Source organism: Mercurialis annua, linkage group LG6, assembly GCF_937616625.2.
Source record: "Mercurialis annua linkage group LG6, ddMerAnnu1.2, whole genome shotgun sequence".
In the NCBI taxonomy this organism is placed as follows: domain Eukaryota; kingdom Viridiplantae; phylum Streptophyta; class Magnoliopsida; order Malpighiales; family Euphorbiaceae; genus Mercurialis; species Mercurialis annua.
Window position 1 is genome coordinate 38,290,708 of NC_065575.1, and position 15,199 is coordinate 38,305,906.

Here is a 15,199-nt window from a genome sequence, read left to right on the forward strand (position 1 = left end):
ATAAAAGTGTGAATATTAAGTATTGGAGTGCATAAATCGCTACCCTAAAAAGAATTAAAATACTATTTTTTTTATCGTTATTAGAAAGAAAGAGTATAAATTTGAATGAATGAAGACAATGATTTTTCAATTAGAAACCGAAGATCACCATCCATTAAATTGAAACTGAAGGTGATTAAAAATAAATTGTTGAAAATATAAATCCACTATTAATAAATTTGAAAGACAAAGTAGGTATGAAAAAGAAGCTCATTTAGGCTTGCTTGCTCGATTTTACTAAATCGATTTCGAGTTCGAGTTAATTTCGAATAACTCACGAGTAGCTCAACTGGTCTATATCTCGACTCACACAGATACAAGTATAATTAATCAATTTGAAAGATTAAATGGATAAAGACATTTCTATTTTGTTAATTTTGACCAAATTGCAAGTATGTTTTCATTTACCAAAACTAGAGTAATATATTAAGGAAAAATCGAAATACATGGGAATTGCGAATATGCTACTTGACTTGACAAGTTTCATAAGCATATTTCTTTCTTTATTTGATTTATTTATAAGCAAATCAAAAATCACATATCACACCTTATCCAAAGTGGATCATCAGTCTTCCCGGTTAGCTTATCTTCATCCTCTTCATTCAAACACAAATCACCCAAATCCAGCTCACCACCTGTGTGCCACGCCGGCGTGCCATTCTCGTAGCCATTCCACGTCAGCCTCCTTAACCCACTGCCATCCAGCCTCACCACAAATAAATCCCCATACGGCTGAAAATGATTGGGCAACGACACTGGCTCAGCTGTCACACTCCCTACGTTTCCGGCAAACAAAAGCCACTCTCCATCTCTACTAAAACACACGTGGTTCAATCTCTCTCTGTCAGCATCATTCGATCCTTCTGGTCCGGCCACGTGGATTCTCTTCAAATCAGAGCCGTCAGGTTTGACTACGTATATGCTAAACGCTTCAACATTATTCGGAATATGCCTGTTCGATGAGAACACTATCAAATCTCCTTTTGCAGACCAGCTAGGCATTGTGTCAATCCATGGCCCATCCGTTAGCTGACGTATGCTGCCGTTAAACTCACCGTCAAAAGCGTCCATAATATACAGATTCTTATAGCCATTCCGGCCAGACCGGAACACAAGAGTTTTCCCGTCCGGTGAGCATGATGCGAAGGCGTTATTACCTGTGTCTTCTCTTGTCAACATTTTTACATCACATGGGATTTCGTTGCTGTCGGGCTTTAGATCAGATGGATCGAAGGTGACGCGTGCAATCTGAACCGCTGTTTTGGCTTGCTCAAATATTGGACCGACAGATGTATAGATGACGTGTTTCTCTGTTGGACTCCATGAGTTGTAGAAGGCTACACGGTCTTTGATTAGAGTCCATCGGTTGGAACCGTTGGATTTCATGATCTTTAAACCTCCATTTGAATTGATAAAATCAGGATTGTAGGCGATTAAATCACCGGCTGGAGAAAACGAGGGAAATGATCCGTTGAGTCGCAGCATTCGTAAATCTTTGATCGGAGATTTAACTGGTTCGAGGTTGCGAACCGTGGTCTCTCCAGGTCTTGATTCACCTCTAAAACGATGGTACCCGAGAACCAGAAAATCGGAAGAAACAAACGGATTATAGTGGTGAAAACTCGGGTTGAGTAAATCAGTAACTGGATAAAATGTGCTTGAACCAACGTCAAATATCTCAATGTGTCTGTAATTCTTGTTACGTCGTCTCGTCGCAACAGCGATTCGTTTGCCATCCTGAAATGCTGCCGGGGTGAAGCAGTGAACACCGGGTGGAGTAACTCGAACTGGAGTGTTCAGAAACCCGGAAATATCATTCAAATTATCCGGGAATTTGACCTGAAAAATGCTCCACCAGCCATCATCAGCTTGGCGGTGGAAATAAATGATGGAATCACCTGACCAGGAAGGCCAGCCACCTCTTTCACAAACAACAACTCGCTTCTCAGGATCAGATGCTTTAAAAGCAACAATGTCCGTCTTCAGCTCGTGAAATTCACCTTCCCAAGGACGAGATCCATAAGATGCAACAGCAATGTATTCGCCGCTACGAGAAACAGCAGGACTGAAGTCGACAACTCCACGGGGTGTCAAACGAGTAATGTCTTTCCCGTTTGAATCATTAAGATGGAGATGACAGGAGTAAAGAGCAGACCAGCTTTTAAAAAGCTGATCTGGATTTTCATGAGCTGAAATGAAGTAGAGTCTGTCATCTTTTACGACTGGACGATCATGGAAAATACTTTCCGTTACAAGTGATAGCTGCTCAGGTGTGGAGAGTTCAGGCTTGGATAAGTAAATAGCTGGACAGCCTAATCTTTCAGATATGAAAACAATGGATTGAGTTTGATCTTGGTCTTGTTGGTGGGTATTAATGAATTGGGCATTGTAGTTGATAGATACACCATCGGTAAGACGGTGTTCATCAGAGTTGGAGAAGTTGAAATCAGAGGAGAGTTTGATAGAGAAAACGTCGAAACCATAGGTTGGGCGGGCAACGGTGGTAAAGAGGACGGTGCCGCTGGGATTATCCATTTATGTGTAGTATGTAGCTAGTGAGTTTACAGAATGAGTGAAAACTAAAACAATGGGATGGCATATAAAGAAAAAGGTTGGTGGGAGAGGATAGATTGAAATGCATACGTATGAGATTACGACTTCTTCTTTTTTGACTTATATGGCCATAAACATACAATTTATGAACTTGGCGAGGAAAATCAGATAATGATGCTGAGTGGAAAGATAGATAGTCCTCGTGTTTAAAATAAACAAATTGTTCCAGTCCTGTGCCTTGCTTGGCAAGTAGTAAACTTGAACTATTTAACATGGAAAAGTCACCAATTGATATCTTATCATTGAAAAAACAAAATTGATTACCATTAACCCATTCTTTAGAATATGAGTTGTTAGTAAATCAACATGAATTATCAGAAATGTTAAACACATAGGACAGAGGATAGAAACATTATTAACTCACGGGCGCTTGGCGATCAATAAATGGTTTTCAGGAGAGATTACTGCTGGGACATATTTCACTAGCGCTGCGTCTAATCCACACTCTTTAACCCACATCATTCTTCCCATGTCAATTATCTGCTTACACATGAACCCCAAGATGGCCCTTTCAACTGCTTTCATATTTTTTACTATGCCTTCAACTCCATTTGCATTTTGATCGCATTGCTCTCCCTCCCTGTAAAAATAAAAAGGCAAAACACAAATAACAGACGATCATACACCTGTGAGTGAAAACATAGCCGCGTCTTGTTCCAATTACTCGGTACATCAGAATTTTGAAAATAATTAATTCACTTAAATGATAGAACCGGAATATTACATCGATTGCAGATGCAATATGCCATCTGTAGAGAGATCAGAACCATGGTCGGCGTCCACTGCCCAGCTGGTGAACCAAGTAATTGCATGAAATTCTTCCTTTGTGATCCCTAATTCAGTTATGAATTTTTTATCTGCAAATTGGCCAAGATTTTATGGTCAGCAACAAAACACATAACTTCACGAGCATTGCAGAAGCGTATATTTAGGTAAAAAATATAACAAGTACTTATATAATGCTTCCACTGGCACAGATGATGGCAACATGTTGCTATAGCAAGGCCCTTCAACGAAGCATTGCCACTAAACTGGTCCACCTTATATTCACTAGATTGCTTCGGCAGACAACATCTCAAAGTCAAATCTACAAAGTAAACATAATAAAAAAGACAAATGGGATAATGACTTATCAGTTTTTTTCCATGAAAGATCAGTAATTTCAAGCTGTGACGAAGGTTATTTGAATAAAACTCGATATTTGAGCAAAGTTAATTTCAATAGCGTTGAGCTCACCAGTAGCAGGACCGCAGAGGTGTTTTCCAATAGCTAGATAAGGAACTCCTTGCAAGGACTCGACGCCATTCAAGTTCAAATCCTCAACTACAAATACAGAAGCAGAATCTTACAATGCAATATGAGGTAATAAATAAATAAAATATCTTTCCCACAATTATAGCCTGTAAATGTAGCATGCCTTATAAAAATAAAAAGAACATGAAATAAATTTACTAAATCCCTGGTCCAAAGTTAACAAAAAGAGAGAAGAGGCAAAAAACGAAAAGGAAGCTCAAAAAATGGAATCAGAGAGACCATTTTCAGCATCAGGATTTTGAGAAACCTTACTATCGATTCTCAAACGCTCTAATATCAAGTTCTCTTTTTGTCGCAAGGATCGATCAGCCTAAAAGTGACAATAGCATGAAAATGAACATTGTATAAATCAAAAAACAATCAAGTTCCAATACAGTTAATGAAATCATTAACTTTTGATTCTACAAATCTGTAAGTAATTCTGACTACAACCTATAGAGAATGCGACCATAAATAAAATGAAACTAACCTTAAATTTGTATGATTTTCTCTCAACTAGATAAACCCTTTTAATCCCATAACAATCTGCAAGCATCTGTGTCAGGTACCCTCTCCCTGCTCCAAATTCAACAACCGCAGGGACAGGATCGAGAATGTCACCATCAGATTCTTCATTTCTACAAGAACCATTCAACACCCCAAAATCCTCCAAGTTTCCAATAATCGACGCTTGTTGCTTGACATGTTTCTCTTGAAACGGTAATTTACTGCACCGAAAAAGTAACTCATTTTCACAATCCAATTCCACCAAACCTACAGAAAACATAACAGAACAGAATACGCAATTTTCGAATATACCTATCGATTTCTCTCTTAATCCACATATTACAAGCTTCAGGGAACTTTGTAGAATCCACAATATTATTACACAACGAATCATGAAGAGACGCGATCTTCTCAATCAATTTATTAAAGTCAGTTACCGTCAGGCTATAAACAGCACTCCTCTTCATTTCAGAGGTGATAACATCATGATCGTCTCCGACCTTGTCGACCGCATTAATCCCTTTCTGAAAGAACGGTTGAAGGGACAGTGATTGCTTTTGTTTCAATAGAGGACATACTTTTAAATGTGCTTCAAGATTTTCTTTAAGAACAGAACTGCACCAAAAATCACAAGCTTGAAACAAAGAGTGACACAGAAAACTAGTGCACAGCAGTTGAGTAGAGAGTATGCTTACTGAGAAGGATCGATAGGGCAAGGGGACCAGTCTCCATTGCACCTTGGCATGTGATTGCCGCAGAAGCTGAAGCAAGTTCAAAATAAAAATGGAGATTAGAGACTGAATACAATGAGAGAAGCGAGGTTAAAATGGTTACCCTGAATCACTGAGTTGCGAATTCGAACAGAACCGATTCTTTTTCGGAAGCCAGAACTTGCAACGGTGATCTTCCATCGTTGGATTGATCGGTAACGGAGAAGTTTGAAACCCTAGTAGAATTTCTGCAGTTCAGTTTGTTTGGATACCAGGGGTTTTGCGCTCAGGACAGGGATAATCGTATCCGTCAATCGCGTTATGGTTCAACTCGTTTTTTCTTCATTTAATTTTTTAAAAATAAAATTTATTTTTATAAGGTAATTCGATAATTTGATTGAAATTTATTTATTGATTTTAAATTTATTTAAAATAATCATTAGATCTGAAAAATGTTTATCAAAGTCACTTTTACACCTTCCACTCATTATTACATTATTACTAATAAATTAAAATTTTGTATTTCTATATTTTTCTTTATTTTTATAATATTATTAACTATCACCATACTATTATATGTATATAACTACATAGAAATGATATATGTCATATGTATTATTTTTAAATTATTTATTTATAATTTTAATTATATATTTTTTTTAAATGAAACTTCAAACTTAATTTCATGATATAGTTAGTTAAAACAGTTAAATTTTTTTAATGACAAAAGTTATCAACAAATTATTAAATTTAGAATCTAAAATGTCAGTATTATTTATTCATCTTTTAAAATTTAATATTTGATTTTTTTCAAATTTAATTTAAAATTATCAAAATAAATATATTATCAACTGATAATTAATCTTAAATTTCTTTCCAGAATTATAAGGTTTTGTCTAACACTGAATTAAACGAATTGCACAAAGCATTTTAATTGAAATTGTAACTTGTGAATTGTGATATTGTCAATTATTAGGCTATTTGTTTAGATGAAATGAGCTAGTTTGGAATATTCTTATAAGTAACTATGTACATTAATAAGCCTTCAGCTAACAAATAATTTGTTCCTTCTTCCTTACACTTGGTATTATTCCTAATCCTTTTGTTTTAATTACTTCAAGGCAAATTTAAGTAGGTGCAATTTTAGACACATTTGGTAGTTGGTAACTACAATTGTATTAGTACTAATATTATCGTATAAATGATTATATAAAGTTTGTTAATTAGACACAAAGCAAACTACTAATCAAGACTATTTCTGTTAATGAATGCTAAAAACTCAGTAAAATGCCATAAACTGCTACTATAAGAAAGTGATTGAGGATCGAAGAGCTTGTGACTACAATATATATATTCAAAGTTAGAAAACTTCACCATGCAGCTGTAATGTTTAACCATTTTTGGGGGTTAATGACAAAAAAAATACTGTGTGAACACTTAGAATTAATTATGATATTTTTGGGTGCAAATACCGCCCATGTCCGTAGTCATTGCCTCAATTAATTCGGACCGAGCTAGATAGGATCAGTTCAGGTGCGAAAGCTTTCTTGTAAAGCTTTTATTGTTGTTCTCTTGTTAAAGGCATAAGAGTCTTTGTCACTCCATCCCAATTTCGCTATAGTTAGAATTTTGAATTTTTCATTGTGTATAAAATATTTATTTTTAAATTGAATCTTCAATTGTACTTTCTTAAATATATTATTTGTAAAAGTTTAATTTACTCATTGGAGGTGGTTGACCATGAATCCAGGCTAAACAAAATATTTCCTATATAATTGAAAAGTTCATTATTTTTACATTCAAATACAATTTTTCAATAACGACAAGCCAATCCTCCATGTTTCTCCACCTATAAATCACTAACATTTACCACCAAAATTTTCTCCATCTCCAATCATTCAGTAGTAATTGACTCCACCATATACAACTATTATACTTGAGGAAATCATACAATGCCTTGTTGCATTATTTTGCTTCTTCTTTGCTCATTCTTTACCACTGTGTCACCCAATCCAGCCCTTAATGTTGGATTCTATGGCTCCTCTTGTCCTTTAGCAGAAGTAATAGTCAGAAAAGCAGTGAACCAAGCCATATTTCAGAATCCTGGCATTGGTGCTGGCCTCATCAGAATGTATTTCCATGATTGTTTCGTCAGGGTATATCAATCTACAATCTCCTATATTATACCGAAACTTGTCGAATTTTACATTCCAACATTTGGTTTTCGTTTCCATAAATGCTTGTAGAAAATGTCATTTCGCGGTTTCAGTTTCAGCATTTTCGTCTCCGTGCTATACAAATGTTGATTGCTATGAACTTGTCCATTTCTTTTTCAGGGCTGTGATGCATCTATTCTGCTAGAATCCACACCAGGAAGACCATCAGAAAGAGATCATCCTGTGAACAAGCGTAGCATGCGAGGATTCGAGGCTATCAACGAAGCCAAGTCCGCAATTGAAGCCATATGTCCAAACACAGTGTCATGTGCAGACATTCTTGCATTCGCAGCCCGTGATAGCTCCTCCAGGCTCGGAGGCATTACCTACGCGGTACCAGCAGGTCGCCGCGACGGAACCATCTCAAACTTAAATGAAGTCAATTTGCCATCACCGTTCAGCACAGCTGACCAAAATGCTCAAATTTTCAATCAAAAAGGACTGACCACTGAAGAAATGGTGACACTATCAGGAGCACATTCAGTTGGAATTGCACATTGTACTGCAATTTCTAATAGGCTGTACAATTACAATAACACCCATGACCAAGATCCTTCATTAGATCCACAATTTGCAGCATTTTTGAAGACCAAATGCCCATTAACATCCAGTAATAATGATTCCTCTGTAGGACTTGATAGTATTTCGCCGAGCCGTTTAGACAATTGTTACTACGCTGATTTAATGAAGCACCGCGGATTATTTACGTCGGACCAGACATTATTCAGTAGTCCTTTGACACAAAAAATGGTGATAGACAATGCATGGTATGGTTCAACCTGGGCTGCTAAATTTGCTAAGGCTATGGTCCATTTGGGTTCAATAGATGTTCTTACAGGAGAACAAGGAGAAATAAGAAGACAATGTAGTCTTGTGAACTAAATTTTACTGAGCAAAGGGTAAACTCAGATCTCCAAACTTGTGCTTCGGTGTTAAATAAATTATTATTCTTTTACTATTTTAGCAATTGGGTTTTAAAACTTGTGTTTCGAAATCAAATGAGTTGTTTTAATTTTTAAATCCTAAAACTTGTATCTCAAAATCAAATAACCTCTAATTTGTATACCTCAAACACGTGATTTATTGGACTAGATACAAATTTAGAAATCTAATTGTCTAAGATCATATGCAAGGATAGTCATCAAAATGGAAATTGATAATTCCCCATCTCCAAAAAAATCGTCTAAATGCACCTTCCTTCTCCCATGAAGGATTTTTTCCTTCACCATTTCACTTTTAAATTATAATAATGGGATTAATTTATAATTTGACACTTATAGTTTGTGGTTGTATTTAATTGATTGTTTACTTATTAAATAATTATAGAGTAGTTTTACATGTAATAATATTAAAATATATTTTTCATATATTTTTCATAATAAAAGCATTAAAATTAACATAAAAATATTACATAACTATTTTTACGAAATAATAACATAAAAACTTTACATAAATATTATTGCGAGACAATTAACTAAAAATATTACATAATTAATTTTACGAGACAATTATTATAAAAAAGTTACATGGATAATTTTACGATATAGTAACCTAAAAACAAAACATATTATTATATTACATAATAAAGAACTAGAACACATCTTATATCAATAATCTGGTAGATTGGTATCAGACTACTAATATTAATAAAATAGTCACTAAAAGTGTTTGAATTAGAAGATAATTGTTGAGCTCTTTTTTGAAATATTCGTATGTGTTTGGTTTCACGTGTATTTAGATCAACAACTGAATTCAAGTCCATCATCAAATTCTATTTTTTTCCCTAAATTCTTTGAGGGCCATATTTGTGGTATTACTTTTCATGTATATGCCTCTGTCTGACTGATTTTTCTTCAGCATCTTCATTAATTATTTATTATCTTCTTTGATGGATTGAGGACTTTTATAACTTCCTCATCCTTTTTTCCATTCAATTTTGATTTCTTCAACCTGATAGGTCGTTCAGCTGATGAATTATCCGCGCCATCATCATTTAAATTCATAGAAGATTTTGACAAACCTGGAGATCCCGTAGGATAGTCAGAATAGGATTGTTCGGCTCTGATGATACAAATTTTGTACTTTTCTTACAAATATTTTTAAAATTTTCAAAATCCTTCATGATATTCCAAACATGATCAAATTTAAAATCCATATTGTAGTCGGAGTCTTGCATAAAATATCAGATTAATAATTTTTTTTTAAAAAAATATAAAATTAATTTTCAATTTTTTTTTTAAATTAAAATATAAAATTACATTTTAAATACTTATAATATCTTCATTTGATGCTTCACTGGAATTCATTGCTTTGATTTGTCTCATGACCTACGCATTTAGCTTATAGTCACTTATCGTCCTTGATTTTCAGGCTTTTATCATTGACCTTTCTAACTTTTAATTTGGCCCCGTGAACCCCTAAATTTTAATTTAGGAGCCAGTAACATCATTCCGTCTAATTTTGTCTAACATCATTAATGTTCGGTGACATGGCACTTAAAAAAAAATTAAACACAATCCATATTATCTAACACACCAAAATTCTCTTAAGTCTCAAAGGGTTCATCCCTTTCCAAGGATTTATCTCTTTCCAAAAGATATAAACACCAAGTGAATATTTTTCTCTAAGGATTTATCCTTTTCTCTTTTTTTTTTCACAACATTGCCGCCGCCGCTGTCGCAACTACTTCTCCTCAACAATAAAAATTGGTCCTGCCGGCCCATCAACAACGGTTTGTCGACGAGCAGACTGTCCGCTGTTTGCTCGTGCAAATAAGTTTTAAATAGAAAAAATTACAAAAACTCAAAAAATGGTTAAAATACGCTCTTCTGATTCTTTTGTTCTAGTATCTACAAATTTTTCACTGAATATCTAAAAATTTTCGCTTTATATATTCACGAATTAGAGTTGTATTAACAATGTATTTTTTAAAATATCAAATATGTATAGAAAATAAATACATAAAATGTGGAAAGATTTTCATTTTTAAAGTAAACTCAGAATGTTTTTGAATTAGAGTATACTTTTAAAAATTAAGCGATTTTTTGAGATAATTTTGTGGTTAATCCTTTAAAATGAGGTAGATTAGGTAATTTTGTCATGATCACATACCATCTCCGTCCAATCACTTATAGAACAAGAAGGCCAGGGATTGAACATCTCAGTTGAGAAGCCCAGCCCATAATACACCGAGGGATTAATTCGTAATTGTAGTAACGCATCACCTATATCAAAACCCTAAATCCCCCTCCTTATCAACAAACCCCCGCACATTTCTTCCAAACCCTAGCCGAAAATTTTCTCAAAAAGCTCTCTGCATCAGTCGCCAAAGATGCAGATCTTCGTGAAAACCCTAACGGGTAAGACCATAACCCTAGAGGTAGAATCCTCAGACACTATCGACAATGTGAAAACGAAGATCCAAGACAAGGAAGGAATCCCACCAGACCAGCAACGTCTCATCTTCGCCGGAAAGCAGCTCGAGGATGGTCGCACGCTCGCCGACTACAACATCCAGAAGGAGTCGACTCTTCACCTGGTGCTCCGACTGAGGGGAGGGGCGAAGAAGAGGAAGAAGAAGACTTACACCAAGCCCAAGAAGATCAAGCACAAGAAGAAGAAGGTGAAGCTTCCGGTTCTGCAGTTTTACAAGGTGGATGATAGCGGCAAAGTGCAGCGTCTGAGGAAGGAGTGTCCGAATGCCGAGTGCGGTCCCGGTACTTTTATGGCTAATCATTTTGATAGGCATTACTGTGGTAAGTGTGGTCTTACCTATGTTTATCAGAAGGCTGGCGGTGATTGATTTAATCGTCGGTATGCACTGAGGCCGATAAACAAGCTTTTATAATTTTATCAAGTTTTGGAGTTACTGTTATGTGTTTGATTTTGTTGGACCTAGTATTATAATTTTATGTTGGGACAATATGTTTTAATTTTGGATGGTAGTTATCAATTCTGAAGTTTAATTTATAATTAGTTTTATCTTATATCTATTTTTGTGCTTTTGTTGTTTGGCTTGTTAATTGGGTTTAGACTTAACTGTAAGTAGTGTTGTCTGCATAATTTCATTGTTGTGACGATGTGAATGTATGTTGAATTCTGTTTTTGGGAGTTCTTATTTTGTTTTCGCCGATGAAGATGTTTTGTGTATCAATGAAGGGTTGATTTATGCTCTTTAGGATTGTATCACATTGAATTTTTTGCATCGATGATCTGAAGTCTTGTGTAATGGGATTAACCATTTATGTAATTTAGGTATACCACTTATGTGATTGTTCAATGCAGTGTGATTGATTCCTCTTGGTATGTTGAGTTTAATTGTTACAATTTATCTTTTGCTTTGAAATGATTTTGATTTTGAGTTGTGCTTCTCTTGCTTATGTATATTAGTAGCTCCTGAGTCAGCATGCAATTAATAATGTATTCAGCGGGTCTATACTTGCTATAAGACATTTTTCTTTAGCTTTGTGCTTTAATATCCCGTAACACAATTTCTTTTATTGATTCCACCATTTCTGAAATGTTTTGCCCAAGTAAGGAATTATTTATTTTTGCTTTCTGTTCCGCCATCTTTACTGTCCGGCTTGTTGCTTTCTAGATGGATATCATTTTTTTTTAATCTTTCCCCTCCTCAATTTGATTGTGAAGTGTAATAGATGTCATATGGTCCGGTCAATCTCCTAATGTTCCTTTTTTAATCTAAATCTCAAGCTTTAATTGCATGTTATGCTGTCTTGTCTCTATTGCTCTTGAAATGCAGCTCTGACAAGGATCTGGATATGTGTCCACTTTTAAGGTTCTACCCATCACTGTATTTGGGGTCTGATTAATGAATTGTTAGAAATGACTAGTTGTACAAGTTCGGCTTGTACCCTTTGTACTCTTAGCAAAGCTATAATTTGTTTGCATTAGAATAAACATTTCTGTGTTGGCAAGCGATTATGCTCTAGTTTATCAATTCTTATGTTGTATTTGATTGATTGATCGTGTGGTATTTGATGGATTTGATTGATCATTGGGGGGATTTATGTTGTGTTTGATTGATCGGTGGTGCGGTATTTAATTGATTTTATTGATTTGATCTATCAGCTGTATGGTATCTTGATTTATTATTTCAAAGCGTACAATAAAATCAAAGCTAGTATTTTGTTTTTGCCCAAAGTACTTTTCATAGTGTAAGAGTATCTAAATATTCATTGGAGCAAAAACAGTGTTGCTATTAAGCACTTAAAATGGTTGGACACTTTTGCATCCTCTTCGAAATTTATACAAAGCCACAATTTAAAGGGAAGGTTGAGCACTATTATATACTATCAACATTCAGAACCAGTCGGTTATCTGAGCCAATTCTAAGAATGATAAATTAGTATAGCCTCACAAAGCTATATGGAAACGGTTTAGATATGTGAATTGCAGCCAGAAGAAAATAGCTGTATATTTAGCAAAAATCATTATTTTTGCTGTATGTTGCGGTTACAATATATGAGATAATCTCATTAGGGTATTGAGCAAAATCTGAAGATGGAAGAAACAATATTTGAGCTGAGTCACATTATGCTTACCACTTAAAACCACAAGCATGAATCACCCATTGGAACACAATATAGAGGCAGCTCCACAGCACAAAATATGTGAGCCGGAACCAAGAAAAGAGCTGAAAACAAAACCTGTTAATACACTTGAACTACAAGGCTATTCAATCAGCTATCCAGCAGAAGGAAAACTGCATTCAGAGAGTCCATGCATCCCATCAGCTGGGACAAACAAATCAGTTGTAAAATTCATCATTTGTTACAGTCATTCATCCATTAATGAATGGATAGTTTCAAAGGTATAATGAACAAGTCTATGTTATTTACTGATAAACCACAGTTTCACTTTTCATTTCATCACAGTGCACTTCCGAAACTTGTCAGGAGCTATATTTCGGCGTTCCATTTTTGTTTATGTAATCAAGTTGGCAAATTCCGTATGGGCGATGTGCATATAGTTTGAGATCAGATGAAGACAGTAGACTCACCACATCCAGTTGAAGATGTGTAAAATGGGACAAAAACACACCAAATCATCAGTTAGAATGACAGCACCTGCACAAGTCTGATATAAACATAGAATAATAACCTTACAGTTAGCTTTAATCAGACTTTAGAAAAGCAAGATTTCAGGAAATGGTTTTACTTACTTAATAATATAGCCATCAACATGGACTAACCTGATAAATAGCCTGCATAACATTCCCCAACATTACCTTAAATGCATCTTCACCATACTGATTCTGCAGCTTGGCAGATTCTTCCATATCCCTTCTCAGAAACTCAGCAACTTTCCCATTTTCAGATCTTGAAAATACCCAACATCCATATCCAGAAATCACAGTGGCAAGTCATGGTAAAGAGTAAAATTCACATCTAAATCACCAAAATAAAAACTCTTATTGAGATAGAATTAGATGAACGTACCGCAAAATACAGCATTACTAAAGCAAATGTCCATCTGCACATCAATTTAAAAGTAAAACATAAAGTTAGGAACCATTCATTTTGAGTATACTAGTGATGATGAGCAATAAAAAATTTATCTTACTGAGTGTAAAAGTAATAGGCAAAAGCTCCATCATTGGCTATAATCTCATAGAGCATAGTTGTTAAGTAATGAAATTTTTATGTAGACTCAGTTTACCACGTTATCCGTAGACCAAACTAATCATATCATAACACTTCATTAAAATGAGAATGTTTTTGTAATTTCATTTGTTATTTGCATACACTTTTGAATAATGATATTACAAGAATACCCTCATTTTAATGAGGTGTTATGATATGATCGGTTTAGTCCACGGATGACGTGATAAACTGAGTCTATCTAAAAATTTATCTGTTAAGCAAACAAAAGCACAGACTCTGAAGAAAAGAAGCCAAAAAGTATTAAGGAATCTCCAACATGAAGCAAATATATATTTAAAAAGTTGACTCAGCAATATATTTTTGAGATATCAAATATAGATAATATATGTATGTATCCTTTTATAAAATATATATATACATAAAACGTAGATTTTGTTTTTATAGTATTTAGGTAAAAGTAATTTTTTTGGATTTGAAGCGCATTTTTAAAAAGGTCTAATGTCTTAAAAAAAATCACGGCCTTTCATCTCCTTTTCAATCCTATTCTGACGTTGAAAATTAGTCAATTTTACCCTATTTTGTATTTTTTCATTTCAATTGTACCCTGGAACATAAAATTGACCTTTTTTTATTTAGCAAAAATTCAAAAAAAATTCTCTCAATTAACCCTTTTTTCATTAGATTAACTTTATATATTAAATTGACCATTGTTGAAGAATTTTTTTGAACTTTTGTCAAATAAATAAAGGTCAATTCTATACTTCAGGCTACAATTGAAATGAAAAAAATACTAAATATGATAAAATTAACAAATTTTCAACGTCAGGGTAGGATTGAAAAGAGAATGAAAGGTCGGATTTTTTTTAAGGCATTAAGCCTTTTCAAAATTAAGTGACTTTTTGGGTAGTTTTATGGTTTACTCTAGAAAAATGTGAATATGCCCTTAATATTAAGGTTCATGAACCAAATTGGTGAGAAATAAAGATGGAATGACATTAAAAAGTGGCTGGATTTAAAAAGTGGTTTAAACATATTAAAAAGAAGTTAGTTTTATTCTAGATTATGATTAACTTTGGTTATATGAGATATAAGGCATGTAAGGTTACATGGTATATAATGTTTTGTTTGAAAATATTTTAGTTTCAAGTTGAAGGTAATATATTTAAGTGTACTTTGGGTGCTACTTGTCAAGTGTTGG

At 34.4% G+C, this 15,199-nt stretch overlaps 4 protein-coding genes and 1 long non-coding RNA gene across 5 annotated transcripts; 2 read left to right on the forward strand and 3 right to left on the reverse strand.

The window, feature by feature from the left end:
- Nucleotides 1–364: 364 nt before the first annotated feature.
- On the reverse strand, nucleotides 365–2,775 carry LOC126686475 (uncharacterized). Its single transcript, XM_050380530.2, has one exon. The coding sequence runs from the start codon at nucleotides 2,572–2,574 to the stop codon at nucleotides 574–576; it is 2,001 nt and encodes a 666-aa protein (XP_050236487.1). The 5' UTR covers nucleotides 2,575–2,775; the 3' UTR covers nucleotides 365–573.
- Nucleotides 2,776–2,873: 98 nt separating this feature from the next.
- On the reverse strand, nucleotides 2,874–5,478 carry LOC126686476 (tRNA:m(4)X modification enzyme TRM13). Its single transcript, XM_050380531.2, has 9 exons — nucleotides 5,287–5,478; nucleotides 5,148–5,213; nucleotides 4,765–5,067; nucleotides 4,436–4,673; nucleotides 4,219–4,276; nucleotides 3,889–3,975; nucleotides 3,605–3,739; nucleotides 3,377–3,509; nucleotides 2,874–3,232 (listed from the first exon to the last, which is right to left on the reverse strand). The coding sequence occupies exons 1-9, from the start codon at nucleotides 5,361–5,363 to the stop codon at nucleotides 3,013–3,015; spliced, it is 1,317 nt and encodes a 438-aa protein (XP_050236488.1). The 5' UTR covers nucleotides 5,364–5,478; the 3' UTR covers nucleotides 2,874–3,012.
- A 1,595-nt stretch (nucleotides 5,479–7,073) lies between these two features.
- Nucleotides 7,074–8,304, forward strand: LOC126686478 (peroxidase 5-like). Its single transcript, XM_050380532.2, has 2 exons — nucleotides 7,074–7,318; nucleotides 7,499–8,304. Exons 1-2 carry the CDS (start codon nucleotides 7,115–7,117, stop codon nucleotides 8,258–8,260), a joined length of 966 nt encoding a protein of 321 aa, XP_050236489.1. The 5' UTR covers nucleotides 7,074–7,114; the 3' UTR covers nucleotides 8,261–8,304.
- Nucleotides 8,305–10,620: 2,316 nt separating this feature from the next.
- On the forward strand, nucleotides 10,621–11,364 carry LOC126686480 (ubiquitin-40S ribosomal protein S27a). Its single transcript, XM_050380534.2, has one exon. It carries the CDS (start codon nucleotides 10,710–10,712, stop codon nucleotides 11,178–11,180), a length of 471 nt encoding a protein of 156 aa, XP_050236491.1. The 5' UTR covers nucleotides 10,621–10,709; the 3' UTR covers nucleotides 11,181–11,364.
- Nucleotides 11,365–13,525: 2,161 nt separating this feature from the next.
- Nucleotides 13,526–14,018, reverse strand: LOC130015660 (uncharacterized). Its single transcript, XR_008790977.1, has 3 exons — nucleotides 13,961–14,018; nucleotides 13,837–13,870; nucleotides 13,526–13,716 (listed from the first exon to the last, which is right to left on the reverse strand). It is a non-coding gene; the product is annotated as an uncharacterized LOC130015660 (long non-coding RNA).
- Nucleotides 14,019–15,199: the final 1,181 nt, after the last annotated feature.